Source organism: Corapipo altera, unplaced genomic scaffold (genome assembly GCF_003945725.1).
Source record: "Corapipo altera isolate COAL_440 unplaced genomic scaffold, ASM394572v1 2, whole genome shotgun sequence".
In the NCBI taxonomy this organism is placed as follows: domain Eukaryota; kingdom Metazoa; phylum Chordata; class Aves; order Passeriformes; family Pipridae; genus Corapipo; species Corapipo altera.
The window spans coordinates 7,094,340-7,119,888 of record NW_020884890.1 but is presented as its reverse complement, the minus strand read 5'-3'; the positions used below and the strand labels follow the sequence as shown (position 1 = coordinate 7,119,888).

General features: G+C 37.2%; 1 protein-coding gene across 3 annotated transcripts in view; it reads right to left on the bottom strand.

Moving 5' to 3' along the window:
- Positions 1-25,549, bottom strand: part of KCNQ5 (potassium voltage-gated channel subfamily Q member 5) — a 285,817-nt gene that overhangs the window by 78,524 nt on the left and 181,744 nt on the right. For all 3 annotated transcript variants that reach the window (XM_027644941.1, XM_027644939.1, XM_027644940.1), the window contains exon 2: positions 11,727-11,817. In XM_027644941.1, the coding sequence (XP_027500742.1) occupies positions 11,727-11,817 (91 nt within the window). The remainder of the gene's footprint in view (positions 1-11,726; positions 11,818-25,549) is intronic.

Here is a 25,549-nt window from a genome sequence, read left to right as displayed (position 1 = left end):
AAACCCAACACTTCCCTTCCTATGTAGAGCAGAGGTGCATTGTCCTTTGCCATTTCTTGCTTTTTCCGCATCTTGTCATCCTTTTCCAATCACAGCTGCCTCTGGCCTTGCACCACAGTTACCACAATCTGTCACTTTTTTGGCTATTCAAACTCACAGTTACCACCCCCCAGTAACTGCTATAGTGGTTCACACAGTGGAAAGTTCTTCCTTCTCAAAGCACAATTCATCCAAACGAATAAACTTTTCATTCTGAAGTGTTTCCGCACACACAGCTCCAGCTGATTTGGGGAACCATACATACACAAGAGTAGCAAGGTTGAAACATATGGGCTTAAAAAGTTCAGTTGCTCTTGGTGTGAGGAACACAGGTACCAGAGTACTCCTTAAGTTTTTTACATCTGCGTGTGCCTGTGTTGTTATACCACTGGAATGACAAAGGTCACACAAATGGCAGGAAAGAAAAATAAGAGGTCATCCAGAGCAACATTACTGCTAACAAAAGGTCCTGGAGGACTCTTATCAACAGGGTTGATAATTAGCCAAATCAAGCATACTTTGTACAATCCAGCTACATAAGCATATTTTCCCCTTTCTCCCCATCTAATTAGGATACAAGAGATGATTTGTTGAAATTGTTTACATTAATATGCTTTTCATGTAGTTTTTAATGATAAGGATTTCCCTAAGTAAAACATTAAAACAGCAAAAAGAAAGCTTATATCATAGTTTCTTACTCTTTAGTATAACTGCTTATTAAAAGTTTAAATAATTTGCTGATGATGAATCCAGGTGCCTTCACTGCAGACTGTAGTTTCTGGGAATTAGAGTCATTTTTGTGATAAAAAAATGACCAAAGTTGAGTACTTTGTGCTATTCTAGGATGCTCCTGGTTATTTTGCAACTTGCAAATGAGCTGATGTTTGCTATAAGAAATTCACCCACAAGACAATATCTCTGCTGTTATTTTAATTATATTCCTTCTATGGAAGTTGTGATGTTAATTATTCTAAAGGCTAATGAAGTAGTACGAAAGAACTGCAGAAGCTGTCTGCCTTGAACTCATAGGAGGACTGGGTCTATAAGAGACATTGTCAGAAGCCCAAGAAATGGACAAGAACAGATCAAATTAATCCTCTGAAATAAGCTTTAATAGAGCCAGAAGTGTTTCTCCTCTGAAGACAGCATCTCTGCAGTGTAGCTGCACTACAGATTCTTGTCTAGTAAATCAGCCAACATTGCTCCACTAACACAACAGCAGGAACAGAAGGAGCAATGTCATCTGATACAGCTGGGGATATATCCCTTCTTCCCTAAAAACTCATAAACAGGCAAGTCCAGTGTTTCCAAATCAGAGAAGTCTAGTGTTTCCACATCAGTTTGAAAGGAGGGAGAATAAACATGTTCTCGTACTTTAATTTATGGCTGATTGGTTTAAGAACGCCACCAGCTGCAAAAATATCTTTATGGTGATACACGAATAGTTGATACCATCCAAATAACAATGCTTTATTACTCATAGTCAAAGAGAATGAAATTGTTTCATCATTCGATTAAAGCAAGAACAGAACATGTCACCTCAATAACAACCCTCTCTCAAGCAAAAAAACCTCAACACCCTGCTGATTCCAGGTACTGAGCATCAAAAGTGGGCTGTACACCTTGAAGAGATGCTATCGGCATGTGAGGGGAAGCACAACATTAGTCTGCTCAATGAAACTTGAGGAAGGTTTGAGTTTTAAATAGTTATGATGCAGAAGCTGGTGTGGGACTACAGACAATTCTGTTATACTTGGCTACTTTCCGGATAAAAACAATCAGATAAGAGTATGTGCATGCTTTATAGTTTAAAGTAATAGTACAAATTGAACACATTTGTGTTATTCCTGGTTCAGCATTAAAACGGGAGATCCTTTGTCTAAACAGCTAACAAGTATATCTGCATGTGGATACACAGACTTAAGAAACTAATGTTTTAATTCTTTCCAACTGCAGTTTAACAAAGGGAGAGACAGTCATAAATCCAAAAACATAACCCAGAATAGACCCTATTAGTGGTATATAAATCAAAACCGGAGACTTCAGTTCAACTCCCAGTCCAATATACAATAAGCATGAAGTGAAATTTATGAAGCTTTTTATCATTTATCAGTTTTATAATTAATGTGATACTTTTACTGCACTCACTTTTCCAAATTATGACAAAGATTTTCCATGTAGATTCTACATTATTAGAGGATTATTGAGAAATCAGTTCTGTGACTTTTAATCTAATACACAGCTACAAGGATATTGATATAATATTAAAATCCCACTTATATGCTTAGTCCACATATTATATAGGACTTCTGCTATCCAACTCTCTTTTATGTTTTATACCTGAAATGGCACCCATCAGTCATGAGTCTTACTTATTTGCTTGCAACAGAAAAAAGCAGAGAATTTTAATGTCAAGTAAAACCAGTTTTAAATCAGATAGTACAACCCAGCACCAGAACGACATAGGTGTCATCCAATTATGTTTCTCATAAATCTCTTATAGAGTAAATAAAAGTATTTACCGTATCAGACACAACACACAATTCCTATCACTGAAACTGTGCTAACCTTCCTCAGCATCTACTGCTTCCCCAGAGCAGCAGACCCCCTTCACATCACCATCATGGACCAACAGCTGAGGACCTGCCAGTGCCAGAGGAATGAGTGCTACAGAGGTGCGCTGTCCATCATGATTATTGTGATTACCGTGTCAATCAATGCACATATGGACAAGCAGATCCCCAAACTCCTTTTGGCTTTTGGTGGACATGGTTCTTCTAGGAACAACCTGGTGATCACTGAAACTCCTATTTCAAATTGGGAAAATGGCAATGGGAAACACTGACTTATCCACGTTTATCCTGCTCTTCCCCAGATACTGCATCACTTTTAAATGTTTAAATGGCATTTTTCAGCAATTTGCACTCATTGCTTTGTGCCATCCCATTTGTTTGTGTGTCAGGTACAACTACACTTTTGAGAGAACTCCCTAAAGGAGGTGACAGTTATAAAATTCACACTATAGAATAATTTTCTATTTTCCAAAATCTTTTTTACTCTTTGTGCTTGTTCACATTTTGTTTCTCTGTAGTGAGATATTGGTAGTAAATAGTCTAACTCTGGTTTTAAAATTATCCTCATACTGCTAACAATGAAGCTCTGTACAGCTGTACCCAAGCCTTTGCATTTCCTTCGTGATTTGTTCACGCATATTTTTTCTGCTGTAGTCACATTTCTGATGTCAGAGGCAGACGTTCAAGCACATGTCTCTCTAGCAACACAGCTCTCAAATTTTCCTTTTGAAAAGTTTGTAAAGAATTTTGTATCTCTTCTCTGTCCAAAAGAAATATGCAATGGTCCTCAGAACTCTGAATCCTTTTATTCTCTGGCATCCATGTTGATTTTGTATGGATGCAAGGGGTTTAGGTGAATTGTTACAGCTGATCACATGTATGTGAATTAACTGATAATATTTGACATGCAGTATAGCAGAGCAGGACAGCACATTAATTCTTTTATTCTTTTGTCTCAGCATGTTCAGAGTTGTTAAATCCTGGAGACTCTGCAAATGATATTTGCAGAGTTCTTTTTTAAGCTACCTTTTCCTACAATGTCCCAGTTCTCAAAGCTCATTAAGAGAGCTTCCCTAGGTGTCCATCTGTCCATGTTCTGATCACTGAGAGACTTGTATGCATCTTGGTTGATATACCCTGAAACTGGTTGATATTAATAGTACCAAACTTTTTCAGAAAACAACCTTAAGCGTTTTCTGACAGTCTGTAACTTTTGACAAACTGGACTTGGTAGGCACTGTACCCAGTCTTCCAAATCTGTTTCTTAGTTTCTTAGTTTCTCCTGTACTTAGTTTCTCAAATTTATTACCTCAGCAAACATTTCTGCTACTTGAACAAGTCTTCGGTTACAATATTTTTATACAGTTCCTTAGGATCAGTGAAAAAGTTGACTTGGTCCCCTCTTTTTTTGGTCCGGTAACTACAATTTGAGACCCAGTATATCAAGTCTTGTGTTTTACATATCATGCCATTTGCTGACTGTTCTGCAGCTTTTCCTTCTACCTTTTTTCTAGGTCTCTTAGAAAAAGAAAAGAACAAGCCCCTTCCACATCCTCTCAAAAACATACATATATCTTTGTGAGACATATATTTCCTGTGATCATATCTCCATACGATACAATCAGCCAATTCCTGTCTGGTTCAGATTTGATACCAAAGTTATTATCCTGTTATACACCCTTTCCTCAGGCACTTCGTGGAAACCTACAAGTTTAAAATGGCCAGTACTTATTTTGCTACTTCATCTTTGTAGCTCATCCACTGTTCACAGTCCTCAGGATTGAACCTAGTTCCAGTGTGTGTCTATGTATTTACCATCACCTTCACTTTAAACTCTGTGTGGATTTTTGTATTGTAGGTATGTCTGCTCTAAATCCTTACAGATTTTTTTTAATTTTTTTTTATATTTTGATATTTATTTGCTTGACTTTGCAGTTTTTTAACTGAATTTTGTGAACAAATTTCTCCTCTCACTCGAGGAAAATTCACATTTTGACTGCAGTAAGCTGTGTCTTTGCATTCTTTGTCACATCTATGCAAAGTGACTGACTGGACTGTAGTTTCTGTCTGTTACTCAGATGGTGGATGTTCCTTAGATTTCCAACCATCTTTCATATCACTGATGTGCAGTCTTCTTCAGCATTGTTTTCTGTTTAATATTTAATGGTCTGTAGATTTTTTTTGTCCATACATATTATTTATAACTGTGTACTTTTGTTTTCCTCTGGGGACATATTGTGCATTTCCATTTGGCAAATCATTATGTCCCTGACAAGGCTCAGGTCTGAATTTCTGATAGAGAGTTTGATATCTATCCATTTTTACTGTTGCAATTTAAAGTGTTTGTTGCCCGTTTTAAGGAGGTAGTTCTTGATCTCCATACAAAAACAACTTTGGATCCTTATTAAACTCTGACATTAAGCCAATAAAATTCAATACTGCAGGGTGTGGCATAAACTGTTACAAATCTACATCTATGGAAAATATTACACTTATGACTTGGAAGTGATTTCCCATGTTACCTTGTTATCACTTAAGATGAAAAAAAAAGGAGGAGGACACATCATGGAAGAGCAGTTGTGCAGGGAGAGTTGCTTGCTTGTCCCTAAAGGAGGTCAAGGACAGCTGGTTCTGTCCTTTAGCACAATGTGTTAATTAACCTAAAAGGAGATATGCTTTTCTGTACTCAAACAATTATATCCCTATTAATCCGAATCCTGACACCCCATCTCTAACATCTAATCCACCCTGTTTTCCACTCTTAATCTCAAAATCCTCCTAGAGATTCTGTGTTCTCCTAGAGAAAGCAGCCCCCTGAATGGCTGGTTGAAAGGCTCTCTTCCAGATAATGTGAACAGTCCTTTCCCTCTTAAGAATGTGGTCTCCACCTTTGAATGCTAATCTTCCTTGTTTTGGGAAACAAAGGGAATGAGAAATTGATTGTTCATAGCACTAGTATCTTCTCTCCTGGCTTTCTGCATTTAGCCATATAATGACATTGACAAGATAAGCTAAGTGACAGCTCTTATATGGGAACATATAACAATAATAAAACAGAATATAATGTACCTATTTAGAAAATCGACACTGGCTTTCTTACTACAACTTAGTCATTTCAATATTAAAATTGTTACCAGGTCATGAATTTGTTACATTTAACAGTTTGTGGTTTTGCTATTTCCATCCATCTTTCTTCACTACAAAGTACCATCCATTTCTCTATACATGCCCTGTTCATTCAGAGAAATGGAAAATAATTTTGTGGATGGTATTTCACCCAGTAGCCATTGACTTGTGGCCACTCCAGTGATCTTAACATTGCACAGTAAATGCAGATTTCTTGTTGGAGCATAATTGTTTGGTAGTTTTGCCTGTCTCGGAATTGCTCTGGCAGGGACTGAATCTCTCTTGCCTTCTATTGCATTTGCTGCTGAATGCTGTAGCACCTGAAGTAACTCTTCATACCTATCCTACCTTCTTCAAATAATTCAGTTATGAGGTTTTTCTTTGTCCTGATTGCAGATCACAGATAATAACACAGTTTTAGTCATCATTAGTCATCAAATCCATTTACGTTTTCCCAGTAGAACTGTAATATACTGCATTTTTAATTACAATAGAAAAACTATTCTCTTCGATGTGATTTTTGAATCTTCACTTTACAAAGGCTATTTCTACTTAATTCAGAATAAAAAAAAGGAAAAAACATTACTGACAATGTAACCAATCCCAGAACCATATCAATAATAAGCTTATGCCAGTATTGAGACATCTTTGTTCTCTGATGTGTTGAAGTGTATTTATCATCCTTAGCATTGTTGACAATATATAGATACATTCAGAGCTTTATGTGCAGTGCTGTGTTCCTTTGTTATGAAATAATTTATACGGTTACTTTCATCTCTCTCCATAGCTACAGTGTGTACTTGTTTGTTATAGAGCTTTGCTGGTTGGCTGGGAGTGCCAACACTTCCTTCTGACACAAGAATTACAGCTTTGAGGACATCCACTGTTTTTAAATAATTCCACCTTTTCATTTCAGTTTTTGCTGCCTGTCAGACTTTCTTCTAATAACTTTTAAATTCATCCAGCATTTAAATTTCCAATGGTAAGTCTGTTCTGTTTGCACACAGATTCACAAGCAGTTCTGATGAGATCAACTCCAAATTTTTATAGCAACATCGGCTCTGATCTGGTGAAATCAGCATACATAAAAGGAGAGCATGAACTTAATCAGTAAAGGCATGAAAATATTTATAATATGCTATAATATTAGAATATAATATATAAATATTGTTATAATATTAATATTTTCTCACAATAATTAATATATTATAAGATAAGATTATTTTCAAATCTAACAGCTGGTTTATTATTACATGGTTGAATTGTTTTATGCTCATACTATCACCTTATATAATATTAGTGTTTAGGAATCCAAACAAGACTGAAAACATGAAGGTGTTGATGTTATCAACATTGCAATTCCCTCTCTTATTCTGTCTTTGATAACATCAGTGTTTTATGTCTAATGTAATTTTCCAGAGATTTCTATGAAGAATTTTGAAATTTCAAAGCAATGGTTCAATTTAGGAAAGAAAACATTGGAAATTAGTCTTTCTTGAGAAATACTGATTTTGGGTTTTGACAAACTCACTTTTTTTTTAGCTCAGGGATCAGTTAATCTGTTTTTCTCAGAAGAAGACTCAACAAAACTGCAATAACATGGTCTATATCCTGCCTTTTTAAGAAATGTGCCTATAATTGAAATCTTTCAATATCATTCAGTTTTTCTTTCTGTGCCTTGACAGCTGGTCCTACAGAGTCATCCATTCAGTCCTGTATCAGGTCTGGTAGTCTTTCATCCAAGCATGGCAAGAGGATTCAAGTTTTGGTACAATCTAAACCAAAAATTGCTACTTTTTTTGAATTGAACACTCTCACTTTTTAAAATAAACTCTGCCCAGTTTTAAAATTTTGTAGCGGATTTGTATGATTACATTCCTGTGGATGCATTTACTCTTCTAGAGCAGAGAAAAATTGAATGTGTGCTTGGCTGCTATGGGGTAGCTATACACTACATTTTTTAATCAAAGCACATCCTTTTTCGACTTTTCTTTTATGTTGGAAGAAAAAAATGTTGGAAGAAAAAAATACTAGAAAGATATTAATTGCTAGAAGCACTTAGTAGACTTTCCTTTTGCATTCATGTGAGTGACCACAGTACATGTAGAAACCAGCTTCATCCTATGCACACTGTCTGCTTTTATATCTCTGGGAGCTATTTCTGCCTGAAGAATGTGTTCCTAGAGTACATTTTCAGAGGTTCTTATCCTACCAAATTTGGTACAGATTTCTACCCTAGCCATTTTTAGAGTAAAACACAAATCAGATTTGACAAAACCAGTCCTGCAGAAATTCACCTATGTTTTTCAATCTCTCCATCTTCATTAAAAATGAAAATTATGAAAAGAATGGGGTGTATTGTCACTTCAAATAAAAATGACATTTTTTTTTCCTACAGCCTCAATCTTAGTTTTAGTCAAAAGTACTCAAATAATCAAATATACAAATAATATTTTATATCAGGTCAAATGAAGCATTTAAAACTGATCCAAGACTTTTTTTTTACGTCTCAGTTTGTCAGAGCTTCATGGATCAACTCAAATTACTTCATTTATTTTCTTGAAATGACAGCAAACAAACAGAAGCAAACCAGAATTTCACATAAATTTCAGTCTTAGTTGAAAATGAACTTAAAATATAGAGAGTTTGGACAAGACAGTGAATGACCTCCAGTTCCAGATAATATTCCTTCTTGGCTATCTTCCCCAAAAGATTTGATTTTGCCTTTCCAGACTCAGTTTTACTTCTCTTGTGTTTATTATTTGATAAAGTGCCAGTAAATGTACTTGTAGATCAGCAATACACCAAAGATTATCTTCTTGCTGTGCTAGTTGGATTCTTAAGCTGCTTGTGGTTTATTTTGATGCTGAAGTAGATTTTATTTTACTGTCTGTCTGGGATATTTCACTGCTACAGCTCGAGTGCCATAAGCTGTGTGCACAGAGGAGGCTAAAGCATAATTATCATTGTAGGTATAAGGAGTTTTATCTGATGCTCTCCTCCTGATTAGTCTTATTATTTCCGGACACAAATCTAACCAAATTAATTACTGATGTAACAATCCAACATCAGGGCATGTAACATGCGCTTAACTTATCTGCAGGACTTTCATTTTAAGATTAAAATTCAAATATTAAAGGTCTTTCCCTTGACAGGCCCCCTGATAAGGAGAAGAGGCCTTGGAACACAGTAGTGCTTGTGTGGATGCCAGAACTGAAGCCCTGGCTGGGTCTGACACAATGCAGTGGGACAGGTTTTGCTCCGCTCTGGAAGCAGAGTTCAGGCATTTCTCAGAAGCCCTCCTCTATCACTGCTTTCCTAAACAATTATTTACTTTGAGCTAACATTGAGCTAACATAATGTTGTATGTTTTGGAGAGAGTATTCAGGATGCAGCGATTAGGAGATATGTTTTCTGCTCCCTTGTAAGGCGAGGCTGGGGCAAATAAATGGAATTGTCTGATTGCAGAAGAATAACCATCTCAGCTCCTCTGGCCTTTCTGAGAAGAAGGGAAAGGTTTTCTCACCTCATCTACACTTCCTTCTTTAACCTCTCTGTGTAACTATGAATAACTGTAATATGTCAAAAGCCAGAGGTGATAGCCCAGGCAGCGGCGGCTCAGGTATTAAATTGAAGGAACATTACAGTAGCATTTTAGCCAATTAACATGGCTGTAGGGGGGACCATCTGGAATAAATCTGCAAAGCAAACAGTTAATAGAAACCCAGCAGGCAACTCTATAGATTGCTGTATTTGTATGGTACTTCATTAGAAAATAAACATATATCTTCCATCTCAAGCATGAAGCAAAAACAGTATTAAACCAGATTCGATAGTTAATACAGCTGTCTTACTAAATGACATATTTGTAAGAGTTGTGTGAAACACTGCAAGGAAAAGGTTGTGAAAACTCAGATGTTGGCACAGCCAAAACAACTGTTCCTGAGTTAATGTAGGGATATATCTTCCTCTAGTTTGCACTTGCAAAAACCTACTTTGATAACCTCAGTAATATCACCTTCAGGATGCAGAGAAGGAACAAATCAAGCATCAGCAAACCACAATGAACCAGTCAGCTTTAGCCTGCTTCTGGAACTTCATCCTTTGCTGTGTTTATATTTTTCTCCATTAGAGACCCACATCAGGAGATGTAAAATTTGTCATCACTAGGTTATTCCTGCCAAGGGTTTCCTGAACACACTAGGCTATAGCATAGAAATGTTGGACCAGGCTAGTATTGGCGCTTCAAGGATTAACCATGTATCTATCTTCTTCCTCCTTAAGGCCAGTTCTGTATTCAGAGGATACCATCAGATGCACAGTCACAGCTGTTAAGATGGACTCAGTTTATCTTTGAAACCGTAACAGCAAAAAGCACCAGAGATCCCCACAGCAGGTATTGAGCAGCTTTAATCTGCTGATGGACACCTATACAAGGACTGGTGTATCAGCTAGCAGAGCTCACAAAACCTCTGCCCAGACTGGGAGCAAAACCAGGACTTCACAGAACTCTGCCACATGCTGGTTCCTGTGAGACCCATGGCAAAACACAGGGAATCTGTTTATCAGCCAGCTGAGAAATTAGCAGTGGTAAGTGTACCAACACAATCAACAAATATATGGCTCATGGGAAATGCATATTTTATGTCAGAACAAATGGCATTTCTGCAACCAGTGTACACATGTATACAGGAAAATGGATTACTTGTCACAAAAGCACCTGCTATTACAAATACGGTATTTTCAAACTAATCAGATTTTCCTGTTCTCTATAAAAAAAGATCTTAGCAATTAGTATACCTACTACAATAATATAACTAGCTGCAGAACATTCAAACAAACTTCCATTTGCCAGGTGTTGTTAAGATCTGTAAATAATGGGTCTAGGTAATAGCGTAGGATTAAATCTGATCACTTTTAGCTGGTTTGATGCCACCTGATCTTTTCTTCAGAGAAAGAAAAAGCACTAATATGGCTAGGAAGAAAAATGTAACATTTAACATGGCTCTCCCTAATTATCCCTGCTAAGAAACCATCCAGTGGAGCAGAACACCACATATCTGCACCTAGCAAGATCTGGACATTTAGTTCAGGTATCTTGATGCAGTGGCCCTTTGTGCTGTAGAGATATGGCATACACCATAATGATGTTTATCAGTCTGCTCACACCATAATTAATTAGGGAGTTGTTCTGAAGACCAGGGCTTTTGGAAATATACAGTGATGACAATTAAAATGTTGGCATTTGTCAACAGTTACTTCACCTCAGGCACTACCTAATAAGTCACAGTCTGCTGCATACATGGAACTGAAATAACCATGGTAACTCTGGGTATATAGTGACATTTTAATGATCACTACCACGTATCCTCAGGCCATCAACTTGCAGAACTAAATGGCCCATCAAGAAGCAGATTAATAAAGTGCCGTCCATACAATGCATGAAAAATGTTAAGCACTTTTAGGGATTAAAGCCATTTATATCTATCTCAGAAGGGAAAAAGGAGAGATAAACATAATAGAAAAGTATGTATTATGAAGAAATAATTAAACTTTCCCATCCTACTGCAGCAAATGCCACTAAAATGTCAGCATCTACCAATAGCTAGCAGAAATTGGTATCTAAGATACCAAAATTATTTCCTATTTTAAGTATAAGTGCCTCTTACTACATACTGACTTTATAAATGGCAGCAGCAATATCAAAGGTCTTTCATGCTCACTCACTGCCTAACTGCAGTAGGAAAACTATCACTTATAAACCATAGCAATTCTCAAGGAAAGAAGGGGATGCAATACAGTAGATTATTAGCACTGTCATACAATCTACCAAAAGATAGCAGAATCCTCTATTTTGTCATTCTTTCATCATTCTGATGAAAAGTCTATTTTTTTTGTGTGCAGGTGTGATATTATTCTTTCCATGGAGGATTTGAATATATATAAAATTATCTATAAAACTGTCTTGTACATAGAATTTTCACTTACCAAAATGAAGAGACAACCAGAGGCAAGTTTTGTGTGTTCAGGAATAGTAGAAAACACGGACAAAATCAAGCAACCAAACACAAGGAGAAAACTGAAAAAGAAAGAATATTAATATTTGTTAATACTTTTCAGAATCCTGACCTAGCATCTATATTGATCCTACTTCACCAATTAATAGAAGACTGCCAAGGAACGCTCTTCATTAATAGAGGTGAATTGAACTACTCAACTTAATTCATTAGAGACATTAGAATAACCTGTTACTAAATCCACATACTTCCAAGCAGCACTGCTAGAATTAATGAAACAAGCACGCTATTTTCTTGGAGAAATGACCCAATATACACAGATGTTACTTTTCGTTTTACAATCCTGTACCTTTATGCAGTCCAGATACCCTTAGTGTCTCTAAAGAAAGATCTTCAATGGGAGAGTCCTCTTCCTGGTCTGGAAAATAATTTCTCCTACAACCGACCAGAAATATCTGCTGCATAAGCTTACCAAAGAGTTAAGTTACATATTGCACCTATCTGTCCATACGAAATTACTTCTTTCTGAGCAACAGATTTCATGTACAAACTACCAGAAGCTGAGAGGTAGCGCTAAGGCATCGTTGCTAAATGAACAGGTTCCATTCTGGGAACAAATTTAATGTCGTAGAATCTGTTGAAGGAGTTAAAACAATTAAGAAAGTCTTACACAAGCCATTCAATTACAATCAGGAAAACAAGACAACAATTTTGAGTTTGCATGAGCCTGTATGTTTCATGATACTAATGAATACACGCAGGCAAGAAAACCCACAAACATGGTGCTAAATCTTTTTGTGATGACGATGCAAAAAAAATTGGTATCACTGCAGAAATTCTTGCATATCTTATGTCCAATCATAACAGCATGCAGCACATATGGTGTTTTCAGACATAAGCCTGCAGAACTGGTGTTGCTCTGAGAACTATACTGTTGATGGTAAGGATTATCCTTTCCTCTTTTACTCTTTCACCACCAACAATAGCACTGTGCTAGTGAAACCATCTATGAACTCAATGAGAAAAGAGGTTCATTTCACCCACAATATCATGAACTGACTAACCAGCAGCCAGTAATAATCGATTCTACCAAAGTTTTGCTAACTTCCTTCTTAAAACACTTAGTCATGCAGGCCTTTGACTTTTGTTTGAATTTCTGAGTCTCATTACCAGATGCTCTAATCCAGCATGAATAGGTATTGTAATTAATGCAGATACATATCCCTCCCTGCCCTTATCCCAACTCACAAACCTTTTGTTATACTTTCTCTCCCATGTCCAGCTTAGGACGGGGAATGATAAAGCTACTTTGGTGGGCACCGAGTCTCCTGACAGGGTCAACAAATCACACTGTGAAACCTCTGTCCCCTAATATTGCAGAACCTGGCTGAAAAAGGCATGGTCTGACTTTGAGGTGAGCCCTGATTTGAGGAGGAAGTTGGACTGGATGACTCAAAGAGGCCTTTTTCAGTCTAAATACTTCTATTTTTCTAACTACTGGATACAAACATTAATATATTATGGCATCTGCGCCCACTTGTGCCTCAGAAGCTGCAATTACTTTTACCATATAACATATGGATTTTCCATAGTGCTACAAAATAGTAGTGCTGTAATATAGCCAATACATTAGATAAAAATATAAGTCCAGTCTTCAGAATTTCTAGTAGAAAATCTCTATGTGCAATGCAATAAGATATTGGAGACATATTTTTGTAGTGTATTACTTAACTGCTGGGGAGAAGTTCTATTCTGAAAATCAAATATGGTAGGAGCTTGCATATAAGTTCTATTAAGGATTGTAAATAAACCAGTATCCAGAAGGGTAAAGTACATATCTGGCACACCTCCTTATCCAGTCTTGTCTTCTAGATTAAAGAAAGGTGAAGATCAGCACATGCTTCAAGGTTTCATAAAAGACTCATTCAAGACTCATGCAATCCCAAGCACAAGTACCGGCTGGGCAGAGAATGGATCAAGAGCAATCCTAGGGAGAAAGACTTGGAGTGTTTGTGGTCAAAAAGTTCAACATAACTTGGCAATGCATGCTTATGGCCCAGAAAGTCAACTACATCCTGGGCTGCATCAAAAGAAGTGTGGCCAGAGGTCAAGGGAAGGTGATTCTGCCTCTCTGCTCTGCTCTTGTGAGACCCCGCTTAGAGAGCTGCATACAGATCTGAGGCCTCAGTATAAGGAAGATGATGACCTGTTGGAATGTCTCCTTTCCCAGAGGAGAGCCACTGAGTTGATCACAGGGCTGGACCACCTCTCCTATGAACTGAGAGAGTTGGGGTTGTTCAGCCCTCCCCTCAGAAAAGAAGGGTCTGGTAAGACATTTTAACAGCCTTCCAGTACATAAGAGGGACTACAAGAGAGCTGGAAAGGGGCTTTTACAATGGTATATAGTAATAGGACAAGGGGGAAAGCTTTGAGCTGAAGGAGGGAAGATACTGGTTAGCTATTAGGAAGAAATTCTTTACTATGAGGGTGGTGAGGCACTGGAACAGATTGCCCGGAGAGGTGGTAGACTCCACTTCTCTGAAGGTGTTCAAGGCCAGGCTGGATGGGGTTCTGAATGACCTGATCTAGTGGAAGGTTCTCTGCCCATAGCAGGGGTGTTGGTACTAGATGATCTTTAAAGTCCCTTACAACCCAAACCATTCTATTATTCTATGATTCTGTGAATCTATGATTCTATGAAAAGTGACAAAAATCCATCTTGTGAGCATTTTTGCTCCCCTTGCCCTCACTTAATTAAAAAGGAAAATCTCACAGAACATTACTGGTAGTTTCAGCTGCTACAGTTTTCAGATGCAACTCCCCTATAACTACACACTACTGACATAGACATAAATGTAGTTTCTCCTCATTAAGACTTGCACAGAACGCAAAAAAAATTAAGAAGTGACTAAGAATTTACGGTAAAAGAATGTAATTTCCTTTTGCTGAATTTCTTTAGACCCAAATCAATTAAAATGATATTTTCTTACTTCCTTCGTGTTTAGGTATGAAAACTCGCTCTTATCTGGTTCTATTCCTGTAATACCAACTAAATTGGAAGCCCAGTTGTACTGGGTCTTGTCCAAACACACAACACAAGTTTTGACTTGGAAGAGATCTCTTACAGCATAATTATTGAAAACAGACACAGCAGGAAGAAAGACAGTTTCTTGTTCCCATATCACAGCTGGAGAGCACAGTAAAGGTAAGGGACTTGCCAAAGGCTACACAGAAAGTCTTTATATGTGGAATAAACCTAAATCTTTTAAGTCGCAGCTCAGTCTTGCAGTCACAAAACCATATTTCACTCACCCACCACTTGCTCTGCCACAATCCATAAGAACATCACTGTGGGCAGTGTTAATTCTCGATAGGAATGAAAACAGTTAACCCGTGTATTAATCAAAATAAAGACAAATATTCAGGAAAACCAGGTGCAGTGTAGATCAGCACCTGGCAGACATAGTTCTGTGGTTACTCATGCAAAGCAGAAACAACCCTCGCAATACACAAGAATAGTCTTGGAAAGAAATTTTTCCAAAGTTCTATAACTTTTGTTAAGAGTTTTCCCAGAAACTCTAAAAGGAATGGAGTATTGTTATTCATTATTATTATTATTATTATTATTAAAGGAAAAAGGAAAAATATTTGCATTTATCCATCCACACATTCAAATCTTGCCCCTCTATCCCTCATTCCTCCCTCCAATACTGAACACTTTTTTACTGCCACTCAGCACATTATGTCTAAAATTAGAAGAGGAGAAATCCAGGGAAGGGAAGGGGAGAAACCCAGTCCTATTAGCCTGGCAAAACTAAAAGCATAATTTTAGATGCTGTAAAACACAGCAGTTGCAACAAAACCACAATATTTTCATTAGTTTATATATATTATAAGTGCTTTCCTTCAAAGTACACTAATAGTCAGGATTCATGATCTATCTTTTTTAATGCAATCTGTTTATTCAGGCCACGCAATGAAAGCACCTCTCCTTTTCCCCAGCTACAACTGAAGGCATGAAGGATGCAGCAACATCTTTCGCCTAGCTGGATGTTAAACTAGGATCTGTCTGGCAAAAATAAATTCCTAAGGTTCAAACATCTCAGTGGTCAAAGCCTCTCAAAAGCTGTTTTTTCCTATTATGAACTATTTCTCCAGTGACAGATGAAGTGCAGTGGCTTGCATTAAGCCCTGGATAGTGATTCTATAACCCTCAATAAAAGAAAAAGTATTTTCATCATTTGAGCTGTGTGCTATGATACATGCTGTACAAGAGGATGCTGCTGTAGGTAGAGTGTAGCACAAAGCAAAACACAGAGCAATTATATTTGGCCTCTAGTGGATCAATCTGGATCATATAATTGTTCAGGCTGAAAAAAACAGATGGTCTTTCCTCATGCATTCAGTATCAGACAGTAAAACATATGCCTTAGGCAGCAACTTCTCACAAAATTATTCAAGTACTTGTATTTTATCAAAAGCAGCAACTTCCATTTTGTTTCAACAGTAATCAGTTTTGTTGTAGATCCTTTCATCTTGTTCCGCTGCTCCTGAAAGACTACACTAATTGGATAAAAGCCAGTTTATGAAAGATAATATAACTCAGAAGCTTTGATATTTAATCAATCTGCTTCTCATAAACTTTTCTTATTGGTTAATTAAGGCCTACCAATTCTCCATTTATTTAATTTTCAGCAGAATTTTACTATAGTTTGTGATTTAAGGGCTGTTCACATGGAGGAGTATGTCCAGTTTAAAGCAATTGTTAAAACATTACTCAGGGAATATCATAAGGACAAAAAATACATCCGTGGAAGATGTTTAAGAGCTATTTGCCATATTATTTAGTGCTAGAATTAAAATAATCAAAAGTTAACATCTGCAAACAGTTTTGTGGTCTCTTCTGTAAATAGTAAAAATGTATCACTGTTGAAGTGGCATAATTAAGTGATTAGACCACCAGAGTTATGTTCCAGTATTATTTGAGGTCTGATTTAATCCTCATAAATGCAAGGGCATTCAGAATTATGACCAAAACTGTTTGCAAACCATTGGCAGTGCCATTATCCTGGATTTTGTATGGAAGGTAGAAAATGTTCAAAAGCTTTTGCTAACTTTAACTACAACCAAAAAGTAGCTCTTTTCGCACTGGTAGAGAGTCAGAACTAATGCAGTTGCTTGTAAACTTACAGCAAGTTGCTTGCATCCATGAGGCCTGAATCTACAAAGAACTTGTTAGAGCCCCTTCATAAGTAATTCTTTCTCAAAGCCAGGAGCAGTGCTCATGCTTTCTTGACAGTGATGAGGATCTTGCTGAGTTGAGTACCCAAGTGCCACCTTTATATGATTTTTTAATCCTCAACTGTGTAACACCTGTGTGAGGCATTAGATAAATAAATGTGCTGAAGATTATACTGGATGGATACGATACCCAATAAAAACCCTACAAAGAAAGAGAGGAAGGAAGGAAAGACATTCTTTCACAGCACTGTTACACTTTCATTGGGACTATTAGTTCTGGTGAACAGTTGTCACAAAAAGCACAAAGACAGATATTTGATAAGTGGGTTGCCCTCCATGAGATCTCTGCCTTGGCTGGATGCTATCAGCAGTCTCACTCCACTTGTTGTATGACAAAGGGAGACTTCACGGTTTCAGTGTCCCAGGCAGCAGCTGGGGACAGAAGGAAAAACAGCATCTCCTGGACTAGGAGTTACTGTTTTATATACACACAATTTGCAAGGCACTAAGTTCCTACAGAGGAGAAAGAATGCATATTGCTGAACTGAGAGGTGGTGTACCACATTGCATCCCAGAGCAGACATGCATGATCGAGACAGGAAGGCAGCAGAAACCTCACAGCACCCACCAGACTCTGAGCACTTCCTGGTGTCTCTGAGTAGACAGTTCTTAGAGGTGGGTGGAAATACTCTCTCTTATAGGATAGAGAAAGAGAAATGCTGAAGCATTTTCCTAGCTACAGGAAGAACTGAAAGTGAAAACATCAACTAGTGCAGGCGTGAGGAGGACATTTTGTATCTCCCTTAAAAAGTAATCTTTTCAACATTCTTATAAAGCAGACAAAGCACTGCTGACATGGTGGAAAAGAATGTAGTTTAACAGTTTTGATAGTGCAAACCACGTGGATTAAATTTTCCATCATTTATAGTTTCAACGTGACTTGTTTAGGCAAGAAAATGAGATATGACAAAGGTTATTACAATTTGTTAAAAATGTTTGACAAAAGCTGCATGAAGAATAAGTGCTCTTCTATAGAAAAAGCTCATAAATTTCTCCTTTAGGCTTTCTTTAAAATGACTTGCACTTCAACCTTTTCTTCAAGTGGAAGAGCGTAGCATGTTCAGGGTTTGATACTGTGCTGCCTTCTACCCAGAAACAGTACAACCCTGTCTTTGGAGAGGTGGAGTATGAAGACTTCATTGTCTAAAAATGGGAAAATAAACTGGGTAGGAAACTTTATAAAAAATTTTTGAGATAAAAAAAAATTTGCAGCAAACCCTGCTTTCTATATATTCTTTCTTTGGGTTAATTCTTACCTTTTCCAGAAATATAGAAATTTGAACTGAATTTCATGTCTGAAGATTTTTAAGAACTGAACATGATGCTGAAACAACTTGTTTAGAAAGGTGGGTTTCGTCAGTCTGTGATGAATAAATTTTATTCAAAGAGTATTTTATTTTTTATTTCCACATGGGATATTTATTGATTCTGAAAATTAGAATAGTTTATCAAAAATGAAAGAGTTTAGGTTTGCAAGTCAAAAAAAGTGTTGTCAGCCTAAATTCATCTTTTCTGTCATATTTTTAAGGAGTCATATTTTTAGCAGTGTCTGCTAAGTGATTGTATTTGGCTTATATTGACAAAGTAATGAAGTGTTATAACAGGAGATGTAATCAAAACAAAGCAAATGAAATAGCTCAGATACCTACAGCACACAAATCAAAGTGTCAATAAATAAGCCATTAAATTAAACAATCCACATTTGATAATCCATTCCATCATAAAGGAAAAATAAAACATCAAAGTAAATTTCTCTGAGGTTCTGAAAGGTTCTAAAAAAGGAGGCATCATTCTTTGAGCAAGCAGAATAGCTTAAAAGAAAACAAAATAAAACAAAAAATGCTTATTCTGTTCAGTTTAATGTTCAGAGATATTTTTGACCTAGATGTTTTCTGAAAGGTTTTCATTGGCTTCAACAGGAGATATTTTTGACAGAAAAAATAAGAATAAAGCATTTATTCTTCTGGATTTTAACTATTTTAATGATTGGGAAGCATGATACTGGCTTGTATCCCAAGATTCTTTTTTGCACTTAGAGGTGCTTTAAATCTGTAGAAAATGGCAAAATGCTCCTTTTATTTCTCTCAAAGAGTAGGTCTTTTTTTTAGATCAAAATTTTCAAATGTGAATGCTTAATTTAGTACATAAAATCCATACTTAGATAACACGGTAGGTATTTTTTTCTCTTGCATCAAATAGCTCCAACTCTCAGTGATAAGTCTAGTAGCTCACCTAGCAACCTTTGTTTGGTCAGAGATATCTGACAAGAAAATTAATTTAGAATATGAATAGAAATTATGTTGTCTTTATCACTGAGCACAGGTTGAAGAATTTATATTTTTTTTCAGAACATTTACAAAATTAATTTATCATAATGACATAGAGAAAATGAAAATAATTACAATATGAGCCTGGAGAAATGAAAACCACTATATAATCTTTTCTTTAAAATCATTTGCTCATTGCAGTCAATTTATCCTACAGTTTTCACAATCTAGGGCAAAGGGAAGTACTCAAATAAACTTTTTCTGTAAAAGTGTTTGCTAACATACTGTACTCAGATCTTTTGCTACCTAGAAAAATAATCCTTAATATAAGAAAAGTAGAGATGTGCAAGAAAGAAATGTGTTCTGGTAATCAACTGCATAATCCACTTCAAAATCAGCTTTTCAGGTCTTGAGGTTTTAAGATAGAAATATTGCTGCTACCTCATGTTTGGGGTTTTTTTTGAAGTAAGAGGGTAAACTTAAAAGAACAGAAAAATTGCAGGACTGCTGGGGACTTTTTATGCCACAAATAACAGTTGCCGCTTTGCTTGGTGCTGAGTGCAGCTCTGGCTCTGGTGAAGTCAAGGCACGATTGATTATAACAGGGACAGGCATTATTCACCTTCATTGCCTAATTGACCATCAGTGGCCAACAGTGCCATGGCTTTGGCAGCTAAAACTAAGAAGGAACCACACTGTGTTGATCAAAAAAAGCCTGTCTAACTTAGCCTCTGGAGATAATCCTACTCAGCGTGACTCAGCTGGACCCTGCAGTAATATGACAGGGAATGGTACTCCTGATGGTTGCTGAAGGTTTACACCATTAAATGTTGAGGACTGCCATTAGAGTAATTTTGGCCTGGGTAAAATATCACTTTCCTAGACAACTCCTGGGTATGGTCTGGGAGTTGCCATGTATTTCGGTGAAATTTTTTTCTGGACTTACCAGTACATCTTTTACTATGGATAGGTACTTCTGGATGCCAAGTCAGTGTTGAAAAACACTATCAAATGAGCATATTTAACAGATAAACTGTAATTTACAAACTGAGGTTATTTCACAGCTGAGTACAGGAGGATATATAACAGCATCAAGCCTGTCAAAGTTCCAGAAGCATCTGGTCAACACTCTCAGGCACAGGATTTGATTCTTGGGGCTGTCCTGTGCAGGGCCAGGAGTTGTACTTTGATGATCCCAGTAGGTCGCTCACAACTCAGAATATTCTCTGATTCTGTGATTTCAGTGTTGTTTTACATCTTAATTGGAGGTAAAGATGGGGGAAAAAATCTATTGAAAATTTAATCATTCGAATTCAGGGGCCTGCTTGACATATTTTATATAAAATCCTTAGGATTAAGACAATCAGCCCAACATGACTATGATAGAATGATGCTGTGGGAAGCATCCAAGATTCAGCTGTGCTTTTGCACCTAAAATATTCCATCCTATTGAAGAGCTCTGGAACATAAATCAATTTCCTTATTTCTCTTATTTTTCTCCAGTAGTATATTATATATTGGATTTTGCTTTTGTTTTAGATAGACAAAGAAAGGAGAAAGGATGAAAAAGCAAGTCTATCCTGAAGAAAAACATATATTCATGACATAATTAAAAAAGTGGTAAGCATAACATGGTATTTAAAAATCCAGGCTACCTTATAGCCCCAATGCCCCTTACAGCTACAACAGAAATCCAGACAAGCAGCCAAAAGTACCAGGGCTCATTAAACTTAGCAGATTAATGTCATTATGTCATCAAGAATAAATATTTTTGAAAATTTCTTCAATGTACCAAAATATAGGTCTTCCTTCTCTAATTTTATTTACTCCTAATAGCTAAGAGCTGGATTTTGGTCTTTACTGAAACTTTACAGTTGATTTCAGTGGAAGTATGGCTTGTGTTGGGAATTATGAGCTGACTCATAAATATCACCAGAGCAAAGAAAATCCTTTTAATTTTCTATAGTTTTCTCACAGTAGTAAACAAGGATATAAATGGAATACAGAATATTTTTTCAACGTAATGCACTGTTAGTATTAAACTTACTGCTAAGAATCAATCACCACACTTTAGCTCGAGGGTGTTCAGTTTTATACCACACCATTAATCTTGTCTTACTTAATCTAAATAAGTCCTGCACTTTCTGGAATCTGAAGTGCCCTTTCTTGTTGGTAGGCAGCAGTACTAACAGACCAGAACCTGATGGCAGAAGCATGGGAGATTGCAAAAAGAAGAAGAATCCTATCTTGAGGGATTCAAATGACAATGAAAATTTCCTGAGTTTAACGTGCTTACAGCAACACTTTTCTCTGTGTTCATCCATATAACATTGACAAGAAAGCAGCACAGTCTCAAAAGTGGGAGGTAGTGGGATGTTCACCTATTTCCTCATATGCTTTAAGTTTCCTTGTGTTTAAAAGCTAAGATCAGATATGCAGTTTGTCAAGTACTAGGCCTTGCTGAGGAGGGTACAAAAACCAGCTTGTGACTTTGTATCATGCACTGCTTTGAGAAGAGAACACCTCTTGCAGAGTTATTTAGGTCTTCAGACCTAAAGCAAGATGTAACACTTACTTTTCACAATAAGCCTTTAATCTGTCTGAGCCTCTCTAGTCCAAGCCCAACAATATGACTAATTTTCCTCAATTTTTCAGGGTCTTTTATCTCATAATCACTTCAACTGGAAAGACCATTACATAATTTTTTCTGTGCATCGAACAAGATGTTTTGAAGTCCCTACAAGGTAGAACTGCAGAGCACAGCAGCATTGGCTGCATGCAGCAGTGTGGAAGGGCAACAAGCATGTTGAGTGCCCACAACAGGACCTGCCTCTCCTGGGATGTCTGTGAGGAAGATGGCTGGTGTTTACACGTCTGGCTTCCATGCGTCAAAGCTATGCTTATACATTGCTTTGGCAACAATAATATTGCTATTTCAATAATGAGTTCTTTTACATGCTGAGTTGCAAAGATTCTGGAACAACTATTATGCTTATGCAGAATGTTAAATACACAAAGTGATCACTTGTTTTCCATATGGGGAAAAACTTGCCCTTTGATCTTAAACACATGAAGCTGCTGCTTGCCTGTTTGAAACAATACATGAGGGTGCTTTCACTTTTCAACATTTTATCTTGCAGTTGCTTTCACTCTTTGCCAAAATGGTTCTGCTCAGAAATTAGAGGGAAACAAGACTGCATTTTTAAGACATGTTGCAGCCAAAGAGATAGCCTTATACGAATTTTACTTTAGCAGAGCAACTTCCTTTCACACATGCCAATCTTGTAAGCACTTATTCAAGTGTTCAAGGCCAGGCTGGATGGAGCTTTGATCTAGCTGAAGATGTCCCTGCCCACAGCAGGTGGGTTGGACTAGATGGTCTTTAAAGGTCCCTTCCAACCCAAACCATTTTGTGATTCTATGTGAATAGTTTAATCAGTGACAATTGCACATACATACTGCCAAACGCTGCATACTTCCAAGGCTGGAGAAGAAGCCTTGGAGATCCCTTTGTTAATCACACAAATTAAGTTTCCTGGAGCTTCAATATAAAAAGTACTAGCCTTCAGTATTTCCATGGAATGTAGTAGTAAATAGGATTTTAATTTCCACAACTAGAGGACAGGCAGACATGCATCTCTGCTAGAAAGAGAAAAAAACCTGTCTCACTACAAAGAAGTGCAGTTAGGTGGTGTATCTCCTCTAAGAATGGCTCTGTGCGAGCCAAGAGAACATCTCTCTATGACTCCCAACACAGCCTTCAGTGCACTCAGTACAGACAACCCCATCATGAAACACTGTAGTGTTTTTTTCCCTATATTAACCGTGTGAAGCTGAGATACATGGTAATTTTGCCTCCTACAATTCATAAAAGGTCACATTAAAAATTAGTATAGGGTAGGCACTGAAGAGCTTTTCCAAATTCTGAGCTTCTGAGAGTCTGAATTCTTAGTTGTCTTTAAAATATTAACTCAAGTATACCTGAGAAGTTTGTGAGAGTTAAGAATTGGTCCTTCCTAGGTTAGGAGTGATTTAAGCTATGTATGGGACTAAAACAGAGCACTCATACAGCCAGGAATTGTTCTTAGTTGAGATACACCAGCTGACTGCACCTCCTTTTAGTGAGAGCACTGTTTATTTTCCTTCCAGCAGAGATGCATGTCTGCCTGTCTCCTAGTTCCTCAGGAAGCCTAACAAGTGAAAGAGTGGATTCAGAGTGAGCCAAAACTGTTGTATATATTTATGTGTAAAAAACAAGTCCTGCTCTTTTCATATATTTTTGGATCCGTTATGAACATTTATTTATGTTCATTTAAATATTTATTTATTTAAAGAACAAATGCTGAGCAGGACTGGGCATCTTGATTTAACTGAAAAATCATGTAACAGTATCCATCTATTCGTATAAGAGCATACAGATGAAAAAGTAACCCAATCAATCAATGTATAAAAGCAACAGAAACCCTTTTCAACTTAACAAGATCATTTACTCAAACCTTCCTATAGAACTGTATGAAATAAATATGTTTTAGTACACCCAGAGCATCACTGAGCTCAGACAATCACAGGCAAATAAATAACCAAGCACTTGTTTGTTAAAATCAGCATATTAATCTCCGACAAAACTAAAGTTACGCTGGCTTCTTTTATAAGGGAAATTCATAAAAATCACAGTCCTATGTTGGCTAGAAGGAACCTCCAGCAGTTATCTTATCTAATCCCTGAAGAAAGCAAGTTCAATTACATCAACTTGCTCAGGATCATGTCCAGTCAAGTGGTGAGTGTCTACGGGGAAGGAGACTAGGTGGCCTCTCTGGACATCCTGGTACAACACCTGACTGCCTGCATAGTTACATTTTTTTTTCTTAATATGTTATTGCAATTCTTACATAAGAAGCACTGAGTATCACATTATTTTATTCCTCAAAGTATAATCATCAAGGGTTTTCATTCTCTTTTTTTTTTTTCCAGCTCACTAGACCACATCACTCAATCTATTAGGTTAAGAACAAGTGGGTTTCATGAGCTGGGATGATGGGATAGTCTGCATCCTTGTCCTCCTAGTGCTAATCTCTCATAGCTATTCCTCTGTATCCCAATAACCTCACTGAGTTTGTCCCTTTCAGTTGTAAACCTAACATTAATCATAGAATCCTAGAATGGTTTGGGTTGAAAGGCACCTTAAAGATCATCTAGTTTCAATATCAAGGCCTCTCAGAATAGTTTCACAGTTCTCTGTAGTATCCTCATCGTCTGGATTTCTTTTACCAGCACTTTCTTTCCTTTTATTTTGCTCATTATTTTTGCTGCAACCCAGGCAAGAACAAAGCTAAACCACTGTTTTTGCTATAATGATTGGTTTTACTTTGCCTATAACTCAACTTGTTCATAGTTCTTTTAGCTTGTCAGAGTTTTATTTTATCTTACTAAAAATGCAAAAAAATCTCACCAAACCTGGGCCGATAAAGTAAAAAAAGCCAGGATGCTTGTTAATGATATCTTTATTATATAAATTATTATCTCTTGTCCAGCACTGAAGGATTTTCCAGCAATTAGCTAGTATTTTCAGATACAGAGACCCTGAGTAGCTATTTTGAGGGCTGACATACAGTTGTTTTGAGCTGATATACTCAGGAGTGCTAGTTTGCCTGTGGAGTGCTTTTTTTCGGCTCAAAGCAGTGATTAAATACCTAGGCACAGATTCAGATGTACAGAGTACAGCACTTTCATTTGGAAATGTATTTATCATATCTTTAGCAGGTTGGGTGATGTCTTTCTATGATGTTTCCCCTAGCTGTGGCCATGGTCCGGTGGGTCACATGCTACACCTGCCCACATTATTAGCTTTTTTGGCTTAGCTGAAGAATGGGCATTTGTAATGAGATACCTATAGGCTCTGTTTGAAGATAAAAAAGACTACTTCAGCCAGCATGCCGTAATGCGTGTACATCCAGGGTGGCTGTAAGGCTTTGGTAAGAACGTAGAAAACCAGAGAGAATTACTTAAAAAAAAAAGAATATTCACATATTTCTTAGAGCTGATGACTGGGAGTGACCAAGAGGTCACTTATCCAGGTTTCTGAACAGTACCGGTGACTGCAGCACTTCAGGAGACTGAACTTTCCCATGTCTTTGGGACCTGGGAAGAGCACAGCCCATGCCAGGGCCCTGCAGCTGCAGGCATCATACAAAAAGGGCTGTGGTTGCAATGGGTAGACTATGGTCTG